The sequence below is a fragment of the Lotus japonicus genome, chromosome 2 (assembly GCF_012489685.1).
Source record: "Lotus japonicus ecotype B-129 chromosome 2, LjGifu_v1.2".
In the NCBI taxonomy this organism is placed as follows: Eukaryota; Viridiplantae; Streptophyta; class Magnoliopsida; order Fabales; family Fabaceae; genus Lotus; species Lotus japonicus.
In genome coordinates, this window is record NC_080042.1 from 48,141,586 (window position 1) to 48,163,796 (window position 22,211).

The 22,211-nt window shown below is 37.9% G+C and overlaps 2 protein-coding genes across 3 annotated transcripts; one reads left to right on the forward strand and one right to left on the reverse strand.

The window, feature by feature from the left end:
* Positions 1-1,081: 1,081 nt before the first annotated feature.
* LOC130738184 (sm-like protein LSM3B) lies at positions 1,082-3,556 on the forward strand. Of its 2 annotated transcripts, none has more exons than XM_057590115.1 (3): positions 1,082-1,277; positions 2,482-2,577; positions 2,681-2,800. In XM_057590115.1, the coding sequence occupies exons 1-3, from the start codon at positions 1,161-1,163 to the stop codon at positions 2,783-2,785; spliced, it is 318 nt and encodes a 105-aa protein (XP_057446098.1). In that variant the 5' UTR covers positions 1,082-1,160; the 3' UTR covers positions 2,786-2,800. The 2 variants fall into 2 exon arrangements, with proteins under 2 accessions (XP_057446098.1, XP_057446099.1); XM_057590116.1 differs by lacking the exon at positions 2,681-2,800 and adding an exon at positions 3,222-3,556 and having other exon boundaries at positions 1,094-1,277.
* Positions 3,557-5,868: 2,312 nt separating this feature from the next.
* LOC130738182 (fructose-1,6-bisphosphatase, cytosolic) lies at positions 5,869-10,118 on the reverse strand. The gene is made up of 12 exons (XM_057590113.1): positions 9,708-10,118; positions 9,572-9,619; positions 9,257-9,331; positions 9,075-9,136; positions 8,628-8,694; positions 8,339-8,452; positions 8,050-8,136; positions 7,818-7,888; positions 7,664-7,729; positions 6,652-6,738; positions 6,456-6,531; positions 5,869-6,165 (listed from the first exon to the last, which is right to left on the reverse strand). The coding sequence occupies exons 1-12, from the start codon at positions 9,864-9,866 to the stop codon at positions 6,058-6,060; spliced, it is 1,020 nt and encodes a 339-aa protein (XP_057446096.1). The 5' UTR covers positions 9,867-10,118; the 3' UTR covers positions 5,869-6,057.
* Between the last annotated feature and the right edge of the window lie 12,093 nt (positions 10,119-22,211).

The window sequence follows — 22,211 nt, forward strand, 5'->3', positions numbered from 1 at the left end:
GAGATTTTGGGAACCTTTCTAATTTGATCTGATAGTAATTAAATTAGGGTTAGGGATAGTTAGGGTTTTCAAATGAATTAGGGTTATTTTAATATTTTCATAATTTTTTTAATTTTCTCCACATCATCTTCATTAATTGATGTGGCAAGGCCACACAGGCTCAAATTGACAGGTGTCCTCGGCGATTAGCGCCACCCCTCTGGCAGGGACAAAAATCAAACATCGACCATAGTCTGAGGCCCTAATCCGGAAGTTACGCCAGCGAGAGACGAAAACAAAAATCCGGCCAAAGTTCAAGGACCAAAAACTGAATTAATCCTTCTTTTTTTTCAATAACTACTAATAAGGATCCACATTGTACCTCTATGTAGTATTTTATTGGAAATTCGGACAAGGTAAAGATTTTATGGGTAGGTTTGTTATATTCGAAAATAGTGAAAATATAAAAGAGACTGTCAATTTTTATGAAAGCAATTAAATGAATATGTTTATTTATGGAAAATGGACCAACTCGGTATTCAATTTTCCACAACCGAATTACCAAATAAAAAAATGGAATGAGCTTAAAATGAAAAACCTAAATGATATATTTTACTTTCTATTGTAAAAGCTCAATTGTTATTTCTTGTGGTTCTAATTCATAAAAATTCCTTCCGGTTTAGCTTATGGTGTATTTGGAAGTCCCCATCCGAATGAGTATTTTACATAGAGCCGATAAGGAATTCTATTAATAACTGGTCGTTCGCATCCTTTGGAACAATCATTGAATTTAGTAAATCTTGTTAGGAGGCTAAAAATTCAGGAAATAAAGTTGCTGGTTATAAAAATCAAAGAGTTAAATCAGACGCAGAAAGAAAACAACCCTTTTTTTTTTTTATATCGCCGCCATGAATCGATCTCTGGACCTCCCCCTATTCAATCCATATGTACCCCAACTCCTGCCATTTGAGAAAACAACCCTTATATTATCCATTATTTCTTTTTGTCTAAAACAAAAGTTTATGGACAAATCAATTATTGTCATATATACACGGGCTGAGTCATTACTTTAGGTCAGGCCCATAAAAAAATTTAAAAGAAAAAGAAATATTTTGTTCTAAAACGATCGATCGAACCAGGGTTAACAAAACCCCAAGTCTGAAACAAGAATTGAAGTGAGAATGGCTGCGGAGGAAGAAATCGCGGTGAAGGAGCCTCTGGATCTCATTCGGCTCAGCCTCGACGAGCGTATCTACGTCAAGCTTCGTTCTGACAGAGAGCTTCGCGGCAAGCTTCATGTACTTCTTCTTCTTCAATCTTTCTCCTTTTCATGGATTTCATATACTGCTTTTCATGATTACCCACCAACAGATAGTGTTTGCAATTGTGTTTTTAGTGCCTTATAACTGTTTTTGACTTGGTTTTAAAGTAGATGAATTTTGGGTTTATTACCGTTGTTGGAAAGTTTCAACCTTTTTGGAAATTGGTGATGTATAATCTTTGAGGATAACTGATAGTTTAGTACTTGTTAGTGGGGATCAGGTCTTTGTGATTCTGAATTCTAGTATATGTAGGGAATTGGTGTTTGTTGCTGAATGAAAAATGTAATGTGTTTGGGTACTGTGTTTTAAGATAAACAGGTTTGGCAAAGTTGAACCTACAACTCTTTCCAAATATGTTAAGACCTGCAAAGTTCCAAGGCAATTAGATAATGAGGAAGAAGAGAAAAACTTAGGGTGTGTTTGTGTGTTGAGTTTTGGGGGAAACAGGAGGCTTATGAGAAGCCCTCCCCATGTTTGAGAGTTTTTTAAGAAGGGGGCAGGGTTTAGGGAAATTTTGAAACCCTTTCCTTCGGAAACTCCTTCAAGACTCTTCTTTAGTTATTTTGTGAAGTTCCCCCAATTTGGGGTTTTGTGAAATATAGAACTTCCAAACAAATGGAGAGCTTACCTACCTACCTTCCCCTCAAAGTCTTCCCCTCCCCTCAAAGTCTTCCCCTCCCCTCCCTCAAAAACTCCCAAACAAAGCCTTGATAGTTTCTGCAAGTCTGCAACATAGAACCATATAAGTACAAATTCACAAGCTTAGGAACCATATAAGGCCTTTCTAATCGCAGCATGGAGACCTTCCCATTGTATCACTCATTTGATTCAAAGCTAAGATTATCCTTACCTCTTTTACCACTCCCATTTGGCAGGGCGCTGTTGTCATGTTTATATATCCATTCTTCTTGATTGCTTCTTGTCATGGATTGAATTGAAAATTACATTTTGTAATCTTTATTAGGCTGATGAAAGTTTTGGAGTATTTAGGTTGCATGAATGAAATTTTGTTAAGGGAGAATTCTTTTAAAATCCGTATCTGCTTCATTCCATTTCCTTTCTTTCCTCTTAAGGTCATTCATGTATTTAGGTTGCATAAATGATCTTTAAGATTTCATTGGCTTGATATGCTTTTCCCCCCATTTTCTTTTTGGACTGGGGTTTCAATTTGAGTTTGCAGGCTTATGATCAGCATCTCAATATGATTCTTGGTGATGTTGAAGAAATTGTTACTACTGTGGAAATTGATGATGAGACATATGAAGAAATTGTGAGGGTAAGTTGTCATTAACAAAAATGAGAAATATATGTATATTCTTTTTCAGCAAAGCTAAATGGTAGAGTGGTGAAATTTTGCTTGAAAACTTGATCAATCATAGATTATCGAGCTGTTAATGAGCATGGTTGAGGGCAGCATCCATATACAATCTCCTGTTTTGGAAGAGATGGTTATAGTTTTACTAGTTAAAAGGTATTTTAAGTAGAAAAATTGATTGAATTTTTGTTTTGGAAACATCATTTGAAAATAACTAAGACACGAATGAAGTGCGTATAGATGAGCACGTGTATAGTATAAGCTAGACACTTTTGGGTAGTTTGTAGATAAAATATTTGCCATGTTCTCCCACTATTGCGCTTATCAATTCAGAACTTGGATGTCAACAAATGTTGGTAGAGGGTGGCTATTTGCTTGACTTTCGGTTGGTGAAGAGAAAATTCACTTCTCTAAATAAGTAAATCACCCCAGACAAGAAAATGAGCACTTTTTGAAATCTTGGGAATGCCAGATGCATATTTACTAGCTTCAACCTTGCATCAAGCCATCAACCACCAAATTTGTTTTGTCTAACGAAGAGAAAATGTGCATATTTATTTTAATGATGCTTTTCCTTGGATGACTTTTTTTTGTTCTGATTTCAGACTACAAAGAGAACAGTTCCTTTCCTGTTTGTTAGAGGAGATGGGGTGATATTGGTTTCTCCACCATTGAGGACTGCATGACATGGACTGATGAATCTTGTGATCATTTTAATGACAATCATCGTAAAAGGAATTGTATAACTTCTTAAGTAAAGTACTGATCTCATTGCATATGATTAGATTAGCTTCTCATTTGGTATGTTTGCTAGTGATTTCTGTTAAACAGACAGTTTTACGTTCTGTTTTTAGCATGAGAATCAGGGCATGCTCATGAACAAGGCTTTTGGCTGCAGCATGGAGCTGTCGTTATATATAGGCTCCATGCCTTGAATTGATTTGCTGGCTTTTCTATATTTTTTTCTCTCACTCTAGTTACAATTGGAGATCAATGAACTCTGATGATAGTTAAGTTTGGTGTATTCCTATAAAGGTTGCGGAATACTAAGGAAAAGTTTTAAAAAGGCCTCATCAAATGTTAATTGTTTTTAAGTGACAAAAAAAATGTTAAATTGTTTTTAACTCCGAAGAGAAACACTAAAACAGTGTTTATAAGGCTTTTACTTATTAGTAAAAACATACATTACATTAAAGAAAATTTAATCAACATTCTTAGTTAAATCTCTCTCTCTCTCTCCTCATTTAAGAACAAAACCAAATCCGACTGCAAAATAAGGAACTAAAACTTTATATAAGCCCCTTCTAAAATGATATAAATACCATGATATAATTTTTATTTTCATGAATAGTGCAATTTCTCATGAAATTTACAAGTTTTTAAAAGAATGTCTTTTCTCCGGTACCTTTCAAAATGAAAGGGTTTTGAATTCTTCAGTTTATTATTTAGAGTAATTATTTAGAGTATAAAGATTAAATTAAATATAAAGGGTTGAAACCCCTCCACTTTTAGATCCATTATAGTGTTGTATTTGGAGGATCAAATTTCTATTTTTACATTTAAAAGTCGTATTACCAAAATTATTTAAATTTTTTTCTCTGAAAAGAGAAAATATAAAAACATCCTTTGTATAAATACTTTTTTCAAAATATTATAATTCTTTATTGTAGGAATTTAAGTCATTTTATAAAAATATTTTTCCCGTCATTCTACGCAATTAAATGGGAGAGAACTTTTCTCTCTCTCTTTCCTTCTATTTTTTCTCCAATCAAACAACCTTGAAATATCTACCTTTTCTTCCTTTTTCATTCCTCCAAATTTCTACCCAACCACACATAGCATAAAGCAAACAAAGCAATAAAAATATGACTAAGTTACTATCCTAATGATCGTCAAATATAACAAGATGCGGTATTTGTATCCCTATGCTCTACTTTTGGAGAAAAAAGATACTTCATAAGTAATTCTGTGTTAACGTCCAATATAGTGATAATTGTGTATCTACTAGTGTCAATGACATTGTAGTAACTGTCCGGGGATTTTACTTCGACATTTAGCTATCCAAATATCCTTCTTCATTAACTTGTTAATTGTTGAAATTATCTAGGTATTGTTTATCCATGAATAAACTATAAAACCATGCCAAGCAGAGTAACAAGTTTTATTAAGAGTAAAATACACTCACCCCCTCAAAGTTTGTGAGAATAACACTTAACTCAATTCTTATCCAAAATATACACTCCACCCCAATAATAATCTCATAATTACACTTAGCTCAATTCTTCTCTGAAATCTTCACTCCACCCCACCCCTTTAACCCCATCCAAAAGATGCTAACGGAATATTCCTTTAACTCAAATTAATTAATTAAAATATAAATGATAAATAAATTACTTTATCCTCTAACCAAATAATAATTGTACTATAATTTTGTAAATATTCTAAATATTTATAAAATATTTTAAATACCTCCAAATAAAAAATAATAATTAAACTTCATGTTTATTATGGTCAAAATATTTCTCTCTCTAATATAACTCAAATTTAAATATGGAGTATTTCAGTCAAAATATTTATCAAATGATGAGTTCTTAATACCTGTGTATAACCTTAAACAACTTATATTTTAGAACTTAAAATGTCATGTGCTTAAGTGCTCATACAACCTAATAACTAAGATAATCACATATCGTCATAACACAATTATATTTTGAAAGTTTAGTAAACTTATTGACAAATTTTTTTAGTAAACTTAGTGGTAAAGTTTTTGAGTTTTGATGGTTCTGACATTGAGTTAAGTTTTGCTAAATTTGTGATGGAAAATGTTGTTGCCTTGAAGAGGATGATTTCAAACTTAGCTGGAAGCTACGTAACTCAGATCCGGAAGAAGTAAAACATAAGTTGTTCTCGTTTAAGAAATGTTCTAGTTCTATGAATTTGGAATTACACCAAGAAGGCCAGAACATGCTTTATTGTAAATCATCTGTGCTGCCCTCCAAATAACAAGGATTTGTTTACTTGAATGAGAAATGATTATCTCGTGCTACTTTTTTTTTTTAAAAAAAAAGTATATTTATTATTTAGTTGGAAGATAATGCAATGTATTTATATTTAAATTAATTAATTTTGAGTTAAAAGAATATTCCGTTAGCATCTTTTAGATGATGTTAAAGGGGGTGGGGTGGAGTGTAGAATTTAGAGAAGAATTGAGTTAAGTGTAATTGTGAGATTATTATTGGGGTGGAGTGCATATTTTGGATAAGAATGGAGCTAAGTGTTATTCTCACAAATCTTGAGTGGGGTGAGTGTATTTTACTCTTTTATTAATATATACATGACCAGGTAACAAGTTTTCTGATAAGCGATTGTTAGCCTATCAATTGGATAACAAGTGCTTGTAAATAGCCAATGAGACAAGGATGCTTAGCACAAGTAACATTCTCATTTACTCTCAGCAGCATAAAGAGCTTTGATTTCCTCAATATCGTCATAGCTGCCAAGGAATATGGGAGATCTCTCATGCAACTTCGTTGGAACTAAATCAAGTGCCTGATGACATAGAAGGTTTATCAGTTCATTGGAAAATGATGCTTTCACACTCAATATATGCAGCTAAAGTAATTTCCTTTTACAAGACAGCTTGCAGGCAGGGATGAGTCCTAATTTCAAGTGAAAAATATACATTTCCTTTAGTGTGTAATGGGATTTCTGTTCCATTCATGATTAACCTAAAAGTACTTGTTCTTCAATTCACCATCAGACATGAATTTTGGTTGAAACATCTTTTACCCATACCTATAGGAATTCCAATCACACACTAAAAAAGATATGTAAATTACCCGCTGCTTGCCGGTGAAAGCCTGACCTCCTGCTTGTTCCATCAAGAATGACATTGGGAAGACTTCATACAGAACACTGAACCAAAAATTTAACAAAGCAATCAATTTTAGAATAGACAGACATCAGAAAAACTATGTCAAGCTTGGATATGCCAAATGTAAGTAAAAGAAAATGCAGAGGTTGAAGATGGCATACCGAAGTTTTCCATTGGGACTCTTTTTATCAGCAGGGTACAAAAAGGAACCCCCGTAAAGCAATGTGCGATGAACATCAGCTACCATGCTGTTAATGAACAGAAATGTTATAAATTCAAATAAGACTTTGAACCTTAAATAAACTTTCTTGCAGAAGCAAAACAAGTAATTCAGGAGCCACATTCAAGTGCAATAGTTAATGAGGATGATGCATAGGAAAGATGAACTTGTTAAAATAACCTTAAAGAAACAGTGTTAGTTGATATCTTCAAGAATATGCTAGTCAGTTTTGAGCATAAATTGCTATTGATCCATGACATTTTTCAGAAGTTAAGCACTCAAAATATCAATTGGTTTCTTCCTTTTTATTTTTGGGTGAACAAATGAGCTGAATTATCAATTTAAGAATTGCAAGTATGGATTATGTTGCATATCTTTTTGATCTTCTATTATATTTTACGTCACTTACCCTTATTTAGGTTCAGAAAATTTTCAACCAGGAAAAAAAGATTTACTAATAAGTTAGATTATTATCAGATTTAAACTAAATAAGTAGTGTTTTTGCATCGAAAATTGAAGACTCAACTACTTGACAATTGATGATTTTGCTAAAAGTAGGAATTCAATGGAAACTAGATGATGATATGACATACTGCATTATAGAATATAAGTTGTTGTAAATGAAAGAAGTGCAAGAGGAAGGAAGATGCAATTTTTCTTATAGTTTATAATATCAGAACAACGTATGATAAAAGGCAAGTAGTCAATGTAATGTGATTTTAATGATCTAATAAATCAAAATTTCATGCATATATAAACAGAGGCAGTAAATAAATCATAGAAACCTACAGAATTGAATGGCCATTGCATTGTTAATGATGATAATCTTGTTTGATGTAAGTTTTGTAAGTTAATTTCATTATGGAAATTGTCTCTGAACCATGAGAGGACTACAGCAATGGAAGTAAGCAAATAGGCTCTGCCCTCTCACAAGGGTTGAGAATCTGTAATACCTTCCAATATATCTTAGAGACTTTGGTGGTGAACTATCTTTTGGAAACTTGCATTGCTCCACATAACTGAACAGAAGAGAAAACAAATTACAAGATGGTCAAAACTTGCACTTAAGTGCGTGAAAATACTATAACATTACAAAATTATACATACGAAGCAGTAGGAGCATCCCAATTTTTAGCATTTCCTTCATTCACAGAATAAATCTTGCCTTTCTTTGGGATCTGCTCAGAGAACCACACACCAAACAATTAACACATGTCTCAAGTAATCCACAGATGGTATGGATATACATTCCCATATGCTTTATACGAATTAGTATAATATGTTAAAATAGGGAGAGGGAAAATTTGTGATAGAGATTCATAACTGAGCAAAGTAATACCTTAATGTCAGGGTGAGTCAGGATAAACTCACCAAGAGAGGGGTCAAGAGTGAAACCATTGACACCGGTTCCAGTGCTTAACACAAGCTGCAAAATAAATAGATCCCAAATTGTAATTTTAGAATGAAGTCAGGAAACTCATGAATACTCAATCGCATGATATACCAAAAAAGAGAAAAAACAACTAAAATTGTTCTTTCATCCACCTCTCCCCCAAAAAGAAAAGAAAATAAAAAATATAGTCAAAACAGAAATGATAAAAAAGGATACTGGTTTATTAATATTATACCGTGCAAGAGCTTCCATACATACAATAACCAGCTGCCACCATGTTCTTTCCAGGTTGCAGGACATCTTCTATGGTTGGTTCATGGCCATCTTTCACCATATAAATCCCAAAAATCTACAACATACTCAATTGATATCTAGTTAGCCTGGAATATTAAATATTAATCCTTCTGTGCATAACTCAAGCAGTAAAGAATTTCCTTGGAAAGCAATATAATGGTAATGATAATATCAGCAACATCAATAATAGTAGAAGAGGAATTGCAGGGAAGATAGAAAAGGGATCATACAGTGCCTATAGAAACACCACAATCAATGTTAGATGAGCCATCCAACGGGTCAAAAACAACACAGTACCTGAATCATCAGGAGAAAAAAAAACCATGTTAACTGATCAGAATCAATAAATCAAAGCTAAGCCCTTTCTAGAAGGTTTTAAACTGTGATCAGCATCATGTGATACGGCCGCAATATCTGAGTTGTGATGGCAATTGCAAAAGCATCCAGTCATGATTGTGGACTGAATCAACCATAATTAACTACATCCTCAATCCTGATTTACAACTGTCGTCCAAAATCACAATTGCAGCCACAATATAAGGAAGGTATGCAATTTTTCACAATTTTAAGGATCATGTCATAACCGCAACAATGATCCAACCACAATTTAAAACCTTCTTCAAAGTATCTGTAAATGTTAACACTAGGAGTAGTAGGCAACAGAGAGAGTGAACAACTTTCCACGCTTAGAAGGTTCCACAAATATTGCTTCCTCATCTTCTTCCGAAACCAAGATGCGCTGCGAAAATACCACACACATATACAATCACCAAAAGCTTAGCCAATACATCTCAGTGCCTCAATTCAACACACAGCCCAAATAGAAAATCTATAAATAATAAATCACACAACCACTCACTGTTCTGCCACTGCTTATCAAAGCCTTGATGAAGACCTCATTGGAAAGAACATCCAGCTTCTTCTGCTCTTCCCCCTTCATTCCAAACAATAAACAAACAACCATATTACAGAATTCGAATTTCCTAAACTATATAATTCATCAAATAAATCACGGAATTATATCTCTATAACAAAAGATTAACAGTCCAATATCAATAAATTTCATCAGGTGCATGCATTTACGGTCTACTTTACCCTAATTGGAATTATTTTTATTTTTCAATTCGCAATTGCTTATGCACCAAGCCTAATCCTAATTATCAAACACACTCACCTGAACATTGGTCTCTCCAGCAAGTCCAATGAGCTTAGCAAGACCAGCCTGCACATATAATCAAAGTAACACGATCATATTTTCGCAATTTACATTAATTAGAGTATTATTAGGGAAGATTGTGGTGGAGGTGGACCTTGTTGACAGCGGAGCAAACAAACTTGCAACCGAGAACAATGTGACTGAGCAAGATGGTGAAGTCACCGCGTGATTCAGGGTGTTTGGATTGCTCGTTCAGCACGAATCGGGTTATGGTCATCAAATCCGTGCGATGTGCATCTACGCTGTGATCCATTTTTAATTCACTTTTCTTTCTCTCTTGACTCTTGCTTCGATAGTGATAAGATAATCACTTTTTGTTTTCAAGATCAACCTGTGATTGTGAATTGGTTTGGAACTTGACAATTTAAAGTCAAAACCTGATTAAAGTGTGTGTGTGTTCGTGCATTTTATTATAATAATTGAGTAAGATATAGTAGTGTGTGTGAGAGGGACTGATATGTAAAGGGTGGGTGCTGTGTTCGAGGTTTGGGTGATGGGGGAGGAGGTGAAAAGGATGGGCTATCTGCTGGCAGTATCCACACGTGGCAGTTCTGGAATGAAGGATCTATCTCGTGTAGGCTCAAGTGTAACGGGCGTTGCCGTTACATTTTTGTTTTCGAGGCAAAGAAAGAAAACGGTTATAGCTGTTTATATGGTTTTTTTGGTGATTCTTCGGATGAGATATTGGAAATTGGAAATAAAACATTACATACTTATCAATTAGATTTCATTCATTTATTATATGGGCTCACATGTTTGGGACTACTTAACATGGTGATAGGAACACTAAGTTCTTCCATCGGAAGACTTCCTAGAGATAGAAGAGAAACTCAATTGACAAACTTTGGAATGATTCTTGGCGTGAGTTTGTGGATGTGGAAGATATTGCCCTTTGTTTTGAAAAATTATTTTTCAGAATCTCTTTTATTCATCCGAGTTGTCTGGCATTGAGGAGTAACCTCTTTGGTCTCCAACAGGTTGTTCACGGCTCACTTGTCTATTTGGACTCCCCTTATTCTGGTGATGAGATTTATGCTTCCTTATGTCAAATGCACCCGAACAAGGCCCTTATGAGAGATAATGGTTTGCGGGCTCTGTTCTTTAAAAAGTTATGGCATGTGGTTGGGTAGGATGTGTTGACTTGTGCTTGAGAGTGTGTTGAATGGTAGTGATTCCCCTGTACGGTTCAACAATACTCTAGTTGTGTTCATCCCTAAAGTTAAATAGCTGAAGTTTGCTAGCCAATTCAGATCCATTATCCTCTATAATGTTATTTTCAAACTCATCACGAAGATAATTGCAAACTGCCTCAAGTTGGTCCTTCCGATTATTGTTGATGAGAGTCAGAGTACTTTTGTGCAGAATATACTGATTATCTTTGTTTTTTATCATGATCAACTTTGTTTTTTATGGTCTATCTCCCTGTGCTGCGAGCTGGGCTTCCATGCTCTAGCTTTGGAAACTGATTGCAAGCTTCTCTTCCAAGCTTAGACTGCCACGTCACCGCCAAACTCCTACATTGGTTCCATTGTGGAGAATTGCAGGTTGTTGGCCCAGGGGTTTTCTGTAAGATCAAGTTTTGATCTAGTAGTACAACTCTATGTTTTGATGATTACAAGTTAACCTTTTGATACGAACAATTGTGGTACTCTAACGTGTTTTTCTGAGTGTGCTATTTACAGGCTCTGACCTCAACTCAATCTCACACAAATCAGAAGCACTGTGTTAAAGAGCGACCCAAGCAACGCTTTCGCATTCACCATGTTCAGTATGAACAGTGGAAAAGCTTTAGAAGTTCTGAAGTTATACAAACTCTGATGTGGACTCAGTCACTAGAAGTTCTGAAGATCCAGAAAGTCTGATAACCAAGAAACACTGAAGGCTCAGATATTCTGATGGTGTAGAAGACTCTGAAGATCCAGAAGCTGATTAGTGAAATTCTGATGTCCAGAAGCAAGATACTCTAAAGACCATGTACTTCCCTCTAAGTTCAGAATCAGAAGAAACAATGGTCAGAGGATCTGGGCTTTCCCTCTGACTCTGATCAACCGGCTTCACAAGTTCCAATATGAAGCATTCCCCTGATCAGAAGTCTCCTAGGTTTAAAGGTCAAGTCGCTATCCAAGTACAAAAGCAACTGTACCTTCCTGACGACCTACCTAACAGTCTCAGACACAGCAGAAGCTGGATTTTCCAGAACTGCCCTCCAACGGTAGCATTTTCCATGCAACGCTCAACCCTAATCCTTGGAGTATATAAAGAGGCTGAAGACTGAAAGAAGCGGCTAGAAGCATTCACATACGCGCAAGACAAATTCAAATTCTTCTAAGCTTTCTTTCATCTGAAATTCATTGAGTTTACTATTAGCTTTTTAGAAGCAAATTTCTTGTAAACAATTCTTTGATAAACAGTTTGTTTAGTTCCTTTAGGAGATCAAGGTTGATCGGATCCTAGAGAAGACTAAGAGAGTGAATCTTAGTGTGAGCTAAGTCAGTGTAATTGTTAGTCACTTGTAGGTTTCAAGTGCAGTTGTAACTCTTACCTGATTAGTGGATTGCCTTCATTCTAAGAAGGAAGAAATCACCTTAACGGGTGGACTGGAGTAGCTTGAGTGATTTATCAAGTGAACCAGGATAAAATCCTTGTGTGCTTTTCTATCTCTTATCTTTAGCACTTAAGTTCTCGAAAGATTTGTCAAAATCTTTAAGGTGGAAGCTTTATACTGAAAACGTTATTCAAACCCCCCCCCCTTTCTACCGTTTTTCATACCTTCAATTGGTATCAGAGCGCAAGTTTTGATTACCACACCTAACAGTGTTCGGTGATCCGGGCCGGTGTGAAAAACAATGGCTGCCACCACCAGTGAAACTCAAAGAGATGGTTACAATGCAAAGCCTCCTATGTTCGACGGTCAAAGGTTCGAATATTGGAAAGATAGACTGGAAAGTTTCTTTCTGGGTTTCGATGCAGATCTCTGGGATATTATTGTGGATGGCTACGAGCGTCCAGTTGATGCAGATGGAAAGAAGATCCCAAGGTCAGAGATGACTGCAGATCAAAAGAAGCTGTACTCACAACATCACAAAGCAAGAGCAATTCTTCTAAGTGCTATTTCCTATGAAGAGTACCAGAAGATTACAGATCGTGAGTTTGCGAAAGGCATTTTCGAATCTCTGAAGATGTCTCATGAAGGAAACAAGAAAGTCAAAGAATCAAAGGCATTGTCTTTGATCCAAAAGTATGAATCCTTCATCATGGAGCCAAATGAGTCCATTGAAGAAATGTTCTCCAGATTTCAGTTGCTTGTAGCTGGCATACGACCTCTCAACAAGAGCTACACAACAAAAGATCATGTCATAAGGGTCATCAGGTGTCTTCCTGAAAGTTGGATGCCTTTAGTGACTTCAATAGAGCTCACGAGAGATGTTGAGAATATGAGTTTAGAAGAACTCATCAGCATTTTGAAATGCCATGAGCTGAAGCGCTCAGAGATGCAAGATCTGAGGAAAAAGTCCATAGCCTTGAAATCTAAATCTGAAAAGGCTAAGGCTGAGAAGTCAAAAGCTCTTCAAGCTGAAGAAGAGGAATCTGAAGAAGCATCAGAAGATTCTGATGAAGATGAGCTGACTCTGATCTCCAAGAGACTCAATCGCATCTGGAAGCACAGGCAGAGCAAATACAAAGGCTCTAGAAAGGCAAAAGGAAAGTCTGAATCCTCAGGTCAGAAGAAGTCCTCACTTAAGGAAGTCACATGCTTTGAGTGCAAAGAATCAGGGCACTACAAAAGTGACTGTCCAAAGTTGAAGAAGGACAAGAAGCCAAAGAAGCACTTCAAGACAAAGAAGAGTCTGATGGTGACATTTGATGAATCAGAGTCAGAGGATGTTGACTCTGATGGTGAAGTCCAAGGACTCATGGCTATTGTCAAAGACAAGGAAGCAGAGTCAAAGGGAGCTGTTGACTCTGACTCAGAATCAGAAGGAGATCCTAACTCAGACGATGAAAATGAGGTATTCGCTTCTTTCTCTACCTCTGAACTGAAACATGCATTGTCTGATATCATGGATAAATATAACTCCTTATTGTCTAAGCATAAGAAGCTGAAAAAGGACTTATCTGCTGTTTCCAAGACTCCTTCTGAACATGAGAAAATTATTTCTGATTTGAAAAATGATAATCATGCTTTGATCAATTCTAACTTTGTGCTTAAGAACCAGATTGCTAAGTTAGAAGAAATTGTTGCCTGTGATGCCTCTGATTGTAGAAATGAGTCTAAGTATGAAAAGTCTTTTCAAAGATTCCTAGCTAAAAGCGTGGATAGAAGCTTAATGGCTTCAATGATCTATGGCGTAAGCAGAAATGGAATGCATGGCATTGGCTATTCTAAACCAATTAGAAATGAGCCCTCTGTGTCTAAAGCTAAATCCTTGTATGAATGCTTTGTTCCCTCTGGTACCATATTGCCTGATCCTTTACCTGCTAAAGTTGCTAAAAACCCTCTTAAAAAGGGATCCGTCTCTATGACTAAATATCATGCAAATATTCCTTTAAAATATCATGTTGAGACACCCAAGGTGATCAGAACCTCTGGGGTAACCAACAAGAGAGGACCCAGAAAGTGGGTACCTAAGGACAAGATTATCTATGTTGCAGATATCCTTGATAGCTCCACTGAAACACCAATCATGGTATCTGGACAGTGGATGCTCGCGTCACATGACGGGAGAAAGGCGTATGTTCCGAGAGCTGAAACTTAAGCCTGGAGGCGAAGTTGGCTTTGGAGGAAATGAAAAGGGTAAAATTGTTGGTACTGGTACTATTTGTGTAGATAGTAGTCCATGCATTGATAATGTGTTATTGGTAGACGGCTTAACACATAACTTATTGTCTATAAGTCAATTAGCTGACAAGGGTTATGATGTTATATTCAATCAAAAGTCCTGCCGGGCTGTAAGTCAAATCGATGGCTCTGTTCTGTTTAACAGCAAGAGGAAGAACAACATTTATAAGATCAGATTATCTGAGTTGGAGGCTCAGAATGTGAAGTGCCTTCTGTCTGTTAATGAAGAGCAGTGGGTATGGCATAGACGGTTAGGGCATGCCAGTATGAGAAAGATTTCTCAGCTGAGCAAGCTAAACCTTGTCAGGGGCTTACCCAATCTGAAGTTCGCTTCAGACGCTCTCTGTGAAGCATGTCAGAAAGGCAAATTCACAAAAGTCCCTTTCAAGGCAAAGAATGTTGTCTCAACCTCAAGGCCGTTGAAACTTCTGCATATCGACCTTTTTGGACCAGTGAAAACTGAGTCTATAGGTGGCAAGAGATATGGGATGGTTATCGTTGATGACTATAGCCGCTGGACATGGGTAAAGTTTCTAACCCGCAAGGATGAGTCTCATGCTGTGTTCTCTACCTTCATTGCCCAAGTGCAAAACGAGAAGGCTTGTAGGATTGTGCGTGTCAGAAGTGACCATGGTGGAGAGTTTGAGAATGACAAGTTTGAGAGTCTGTTTGATTCCTATGGAATTGCACATGATTTCTCTTGTCCCAGAACTCCTCAACAAAATGGTGTTGTTGAGAGGAAGAACAGAACTCTTCAGGAGATGGCTAGAACCATGCTCCAAGAAACTGGCATGGCTAAGCACTTTTGGGCAGAGGCAGTAAATACAACATGTTACATTCAGAACAGAATCTCTGTGAGACCAATTCTGAATAAGACTCCTTATGAATTGTGGAAGAACATAAAACCCAACATTTCTTATTTTCATCCTTTTGGCTGTGTTTGTTATGTTCTCAATACTAAGGATAGATTGCATAAATTTGATGCTAAGTCTTCTAAGTGTCTATTACTTGGTTATTCTGAGAGATCTAAAGGTTTTAGATTTTATAATACTGATGCTAAGACTATTGAAGAATCTATTCATGTTAGATTTGACGATAAGCTTGACTCTGACCAGTCAAAGCTAGTTGAGAAGTTTGCAGATTTAAGCATTAATGTTTCTGACAAAGGCAAAGCTCCAGAGGAAGCTGAGCCAGAGGAAGATGAACCAGAGGAAGAAGCTGGTCCCTCTAACTCACAAACTCTGAAGAAGAGCAGAATCACTGCAGCTCACCCTAAGGAATTGATTCTGGGCAACAAAGACGAACCAGTCAGAACCAGATCAGCCTTCAGACCCTCTGAAGAGACCTTGCTCAGTCTGAAAGGATTGGTGTCCTTAATTGAACCCAAGTCCATAGATGAAGCTCTTCAGGACAAGGATTGGATTCTGGCTATGAAAGAAGAATTGAATCAATTCTCCAAGAACGATGTTTGGAGCTTAGTGAAGAAGCCTGAGAGTGTCCATGTAATTGGAACAAAATGGGTATTCAGAAACAAGCTGAATGAGAAAGGAGATGTAGTCAGAAACAAGGCAAGGCTAGTTGCTCAAGGCTACAGCCAGCATGAAGGAATAGACTACACTGAAACATTTGCTCCAGTAGCAAGACTGGAGGCAATCAAACTGTTGATCTCTTTTTCAGTGAATCACAACATAGTTTTACATCTGATGGACGTGAAGAGTGCCTTCCTAAATGGTTATATTTCAGAGGAAGTCTATGTTCATCAACCCCCAGGTTTTGAAGATGAGAAGAAGCCAGACCATGTGTTCAAATTGAAGAAGTCACTCTATGGTCTGAAGCAAGCTCCCAGAGCATGGTATGAGAGACTCAGCTCATTCCTTCTGGAGAATGAGTTTGTAAGGGGTAAAGTAGATACAACTCTCTTTTGCAAGACTTATAAAGATGATATCTTAATTGTGCAAATTTATGTTGATGATATTATATTTGGTTCTGCTAATCAATCTCTATGCAAAGAATTTTCTGAGATGATGCAGGCTGAATTTGAGATGAGTATGATGGGAGAATTAAAGTACTTTCTGGGAATACAAGTTGATCAAACACCAGAAGGAACATATATCCATCAGAGCAAGTACACTAAAGAACTTCTGAAGAAGTTCAATATGCTGGAATCAACAGTGGCCAAGACTCCAATGCATCCTACATGCATTCTGGAGAAAGAAGATAAAAGTGGTAAAGTATGTCAGAAGCTCTATCGTGGCATGATAGGTTCACTTCTATACTTAACTGCATCTAGGCCAGACATACTATTTAGTGTTCATTTATGTGCTCGTTTCCAATCAGATCCAAGGGAAACCCACTTAACTGCTGTTAAGAGGATCCTAAGGTATCTGAAAGGCACCACTAACCTTGGCTTGATGTATAAGAAAACATCAGAGTATAAGCTTTCAGGTTATTGTGATGCTGATTATGCTGGAGATAGAACAGAGAGAAAAAGTACTTCTGGAATTTGTCAATTTCTGGGAAGCAATCTAGTCTCATGGGAAAGCAAGAGGCAATCAACCATTGCACTATCAACTGCAGAGGCAGAATATATCTCAGCAGCAATATGCAGCACTCAGATGCTCTGGATGAAACATCATCTGGAGGATTATCAGATCCTTGAGAGCAATATCCCAATCTATTGTGATAACACTGCTGCAATCTCATTGAGTAAGAATCCTATCTTGCATTCAAGGGCAAAGCACATTGAGGTAAAGTATCACTTTATTAGAGATTATGTACTGAAGGGCGTACTTCTTCTGAAGTTTGTTGATACTGACCATCAATGGGCAGATATCTTTACAAAGCCCTTAGCAGAGGATAGATTTAATTTTATTCTGAAAAATCTGAACATGGACTTTTGTCCAGAGTGAAGATGGATCAGAACCTCTGACTATGATACTTCTTGATCAGAAGATGTCTAGTCCAGAAGGTAACTCAATCAGAGTGTGTGTACCCATTGGTACTGACTCTGAAGCTGAGACAGCAACACGTGTGTCAGTATTTCTGATGCATAGTTCCTTGTGCCCGTGTGACAGTCTGTCATGTTGCGTGTAGATGTGCTTCTCTCCTGTGTGTGATATGTGTATTTACTGTTACTATCTATCTTTAATTTTCAACCGTTGATTTTAAATTGCTTTTTGAATCAACAACGGTTATTTGTCAAAACCCACTATACACACACGATCTCCTTCACTTTCGGTTTTTACTCTCTCTCTCTCTTGCTATTTCAAAACCGCTTATCCTTGATTTCTCTCTCGATCTCTCTTCATCTTTCAACCTTCATCTTCTACCTAAACCTTCAACCGCTCCAAAAATGGTGAGTCAAACCATAAGAGCTACTGCAGATGCAACCCAGTTCCCTCATATGGTAGTTGGTCTAGCAACAGGTCAAAGGGGTCCTGAGAATCCGACTCAAGATCAAGGTCAAGCTCAAGAGCAGATTATTCCGATTGCAGAACGGGGCTGTGCCGTTCACTGCGTATATGCTCCTGAGGAACTTCAAGTACTGGCAGAATGGAGATTCGACCTCGACAACCTTGCTACAAATGGGTATGATCTTCGTCCTGAAGTCCAAGTTCAAGGTTGGGGAAATTACTTCAACAGGCTTCGAGGACCGGTGTATGATAAACTGATCAAGGAATTCTGGAAGCACGCCGACTGCGATGATACTCAGGTGGTATCTCACATTCTTGGAAGAAAGATCATCATTACAGAGAAGTCTTTCGTGAACCTGCTGGGTGCAGAAACTGCTCTTGGGTATCGTTTCCAATTCACTGAATCAAAGCTGAAACCCAAGACGAAGGATGAGACCAACAAGGCCCTGTACACCAATTACAAACCGGGCAAGACTAATTACAAAGTGATGGACCTTCATCCCAAGCTCAGGATCTGGCACAAGATTTTGCTCCACTGCATAAACCAGAGACCAAAGGGCAGTTCCCCAGACTACATCAACTTCAACCAGAAGGCGATGTTGTTCTTCATCCAAGACAAGAAGAAGATCTGCCTTCCCTACTTCCTGTTCTCCTACTTGAAGGAGTGTATCCGGAAGTCTCGTACCACTGCCTCCATCAAGTCAGCAATCAAGTATATTCCCTTTGGGAGACTGTTGTCTGATCTCTTCATTGAGAGTGACCTCATTCAAGATCTGGTAAATGCTGGATGCACAGAGGATCTGACCACCATTGTCAGTGATGTCTTCACTGCAAATTCTCTAAAGAAAATGGGCCTAGTCAAGAAGAAGATTGCTCCTTCCCATGAAGACACATCTTCTGAAATCAGAAGTAGAAGGGTGCCTCTGAATGACTATCCTCTGTGGACACAGGCAGACAATCCTGAAGCCATTAGGTGCTATGTTGAAGACCTAAGGGCTCAAGGCTATGAAATTGATCTCGATGAATTCTTCAGCAGACTGCCGCCAGCTCCAGAGTTTCCTTCTCCTATCAAGAAGAAAGTTCAGAGGAAGATGATCCTAGAAGAATCTTCTGAGGAATCAGATGTCCCTCTGACCAAAAAGAAGAAGGCTAGTCAATCCAAGAGAAAACATGATGAAACCAGCAAGCCCGATGATGGTGATGATGGTGATAATGAGGATGGTCCTCCTTCTCCTAAGAAGAAGAAGAAGCAGGTCAGAATTGTGGTGAAGCCTACTCGGGTGGAACCAGCTGCTGAAGTGATCAGAAGGATTGAAACTCCTGCCAGAGTGACAAGATCATCAGCACATTCAAGTAAGTCTGCAGTTGCTTCTGATGATGATTTGAATTTATTTGATGCACTCCCCATATCAGCCATGCTCAAACAATCTTCAAATCCCCTCACTCCTATTCCTGAGTCCCAACCAGCTGCACAAACCACCTCTCCACCGCATTCCCCAAGGTCTTCATTTTTTCAACCTTCCCCTACTGAAGCACCTCTCTGGAATTTGCTCCAGAACCAACCCTCTAGGCCAGATGAACCAACCTCTCCCATTACCATCCCGTACAACCCATTAACTTCTGAACCCATCATTCATGAGCAACCAGAGCCTAACCAAACAGAACCTGGACCCAGAACCTCTGATCACTCTGTCCCAAGAGCATCAGAACGTCTGGCTCCCAGAACCACGGATACTGACTCTTCCACAGCCCTTACACCCGTATCCTTCCCAACAAATGTTGCTGATTCTTCTCCTTCCAACAACTCTGAATCCCTTCGAAAATTCATGGAAGTTAGAAAAGAAAAGGTGTCTACCTTAGAAGAATATTATCTCACTTGTCCAAGCCCTAGGAGATATCCTGGCCCTAGACCCGAACGTCTAGTTGACCCAGATGAACCTATCTTGGCCAATCCTTTACATGAGGCAGACCCTTTGGCTCAACAAGCTCACCCTGCCCCTGACCAACAAGAGCCTATTCAACCAGAACCTGAACCAGAACAATCTGTGTCTAACCAATCCTCAGTTAGATCACCCCATCCTCTGGTTGAAACTTCAGAACCTCACCTTGGAACCTCTGAACCAAATGCTCAAATGTTTAACATTGGCTCTCCACAAGGTGCCTCTGAAGCTCACAACAGCAATCACCCAGCCTCTCCTGAAACCAACCTCTCTATAATTCCTTACACTCACCTCCGACCCACATCTCTCTCTGAGTGCATCAATATTTTCTATCATGAAGCCTCTTTGATGCTACGCAATGTGCAAGGTCAGACTGACCTAAGCGAGAATGCTGAACATGTGGCTGAAGAGTGGAACAATCTGGGCACTTGGCTAGTGGCTCAAGTTCCAGTTATGATGCAGCTCCTGCATGCAGAGGGAAGTCAGAGGATCGAGGCTGCAAAGCAAAGGTTTGCTAGAAGGGTGGCTCTTCATGAACAAGAACAGAGACATAAGCTACTTGAAGCTATTGAAGAAGCCAAAAGAAAGAAAGAACAAGCAGAAGAAGCTGCACATCAAGCAGCAGCTCAAGCTGAACAAGCCAGATTAGAGACAGAACGACTTGAAGCTGAGGCTGAAGCTCTTAGATGCCAAGCACTTGCACCCGTAGTTTTTACTCCTGCTGCTTCTGCTTCCACTCCAGATCCTCACGCTGCTCAGAATGTTCCTTCTAGTTCTGCTCAGCCAAACTCGTCCAGACTCGACATTGTGGAACAACGTCTTGACACTAATGAGTCTCTGCTGATTGAAATGAAGCAAATGATGATGGAACTTCTGCGTCGATCGGATAAACCCTAGCTTTAGGATCTCTTCGCTTTGATTTCTTTTTCTTTATCTATGTTTTATTTCGCTAACCTCTAGCTCTTTCTTATTAATCTTTACTTTGTTCGTTTGTGATTATCTATGCATATATATATATATATATTTCTGACATTATGTTTGCAAATTAATTTTTTATTAGTATTCATCATAAATGCTTTTACATCATACATTCTCTTTCTTTTTCCTAAAATCCTAGAATGGAGGATCCCTCCTCATTCTTCTGCACTCCAGGCGCTGCTCTGACCTCTCCTTCTCCAGACGCTCCAGTGCATACTGGATGTTGTTGAGCCTGTCTTTTAGCTCATCCCTCTCCAGAATCTCTTCTACAGTCTTGAGCTTCTCTTCAAAAATCTCTTTTTCTTCCAGCAGCTTGAGTTCAAGCTGGCTGAGTTCTTGCACCTCCTCCACGAAGGCAAGAAATTCCCTCAAGTCTCTCTTCAACTCTGGACGTAGGTCCTCCTCCAGCAGTGTCCGTGTTAGCTCTGAGATGGTCTTTGTACCCTCAGCTCTTCTAGTGCTACGATGTATGATGCCATTTTTTTTTACTGAAAATTTCTCGAGTTGTGAAGCTTACCTCTCTCTCCAACGCTTTATATAGGCTTCACTTTCTCTCTGAAAGTTAATGCTCCTACAGTTTCTCGAGGTTAAGTTCTTGGTAACTGACCCTCCTCTTTACTCCCTTGGCCGGTGGTAACCGTTCTTATCTTGCATTAACTCTTCTATTTATTTCGCCTAACTCTGATTCATGCATCGTTTTCATTTTCTTTAAACTTAGACCTTCTCTAAGGGGGAGTACCTTGTACTTCAAGCTAAGTTTTTCACACCCCAAGCTTTTTGCTTATGACAAAAAGGGGGAGTAAACCCAGTTTTTGATGTGTAAGATGTGTTAGTGTGATTTATTTTTCTTTTGGAGAATTTAAGAGTTCCACCTTTATGACCATAGATGTGTCACTGGGCAAATACAAGGAATACATTTCACTTATTCTGAAGTGATTCTAATTTGACTCTGATACCCAAGACTCTGATACCATGTCCGTGACTCTGATTACTTATGCGCTCTGATTACTCTATTTTCATCTATGTCATAAGTTTTTCACTCTGAACTCTTATATCATTTAGCTCAGAATCTAGACTTTACAAATGTTTTCATCAAGTATTAGATTCAGGGGGAGCTAAGCTCAGAATCAAGCAGTGACTTGAATTCAGAATGAGCAAGATAAACTATTCACATCAGGATAAGTCTTATTCTATATCTCTAAACTCTGAGTGAATTCAGTTTAATGTTTAAGAATTGTTCATCAAAAATCTTAGTTTTGTCATCATCAAAAAGGGGGAGATTGTAAGATCAAGTTTTGATCTAGTAGTACAACTCTATGTTTTGATGATTACAAGTTAACCTTTTGATACGAACAATTGTGGTACTCTAACGTGTTTTTCTGAGTGTGCTATTTACAGGCTCTGACCTCAACTCAATCTCACACAAA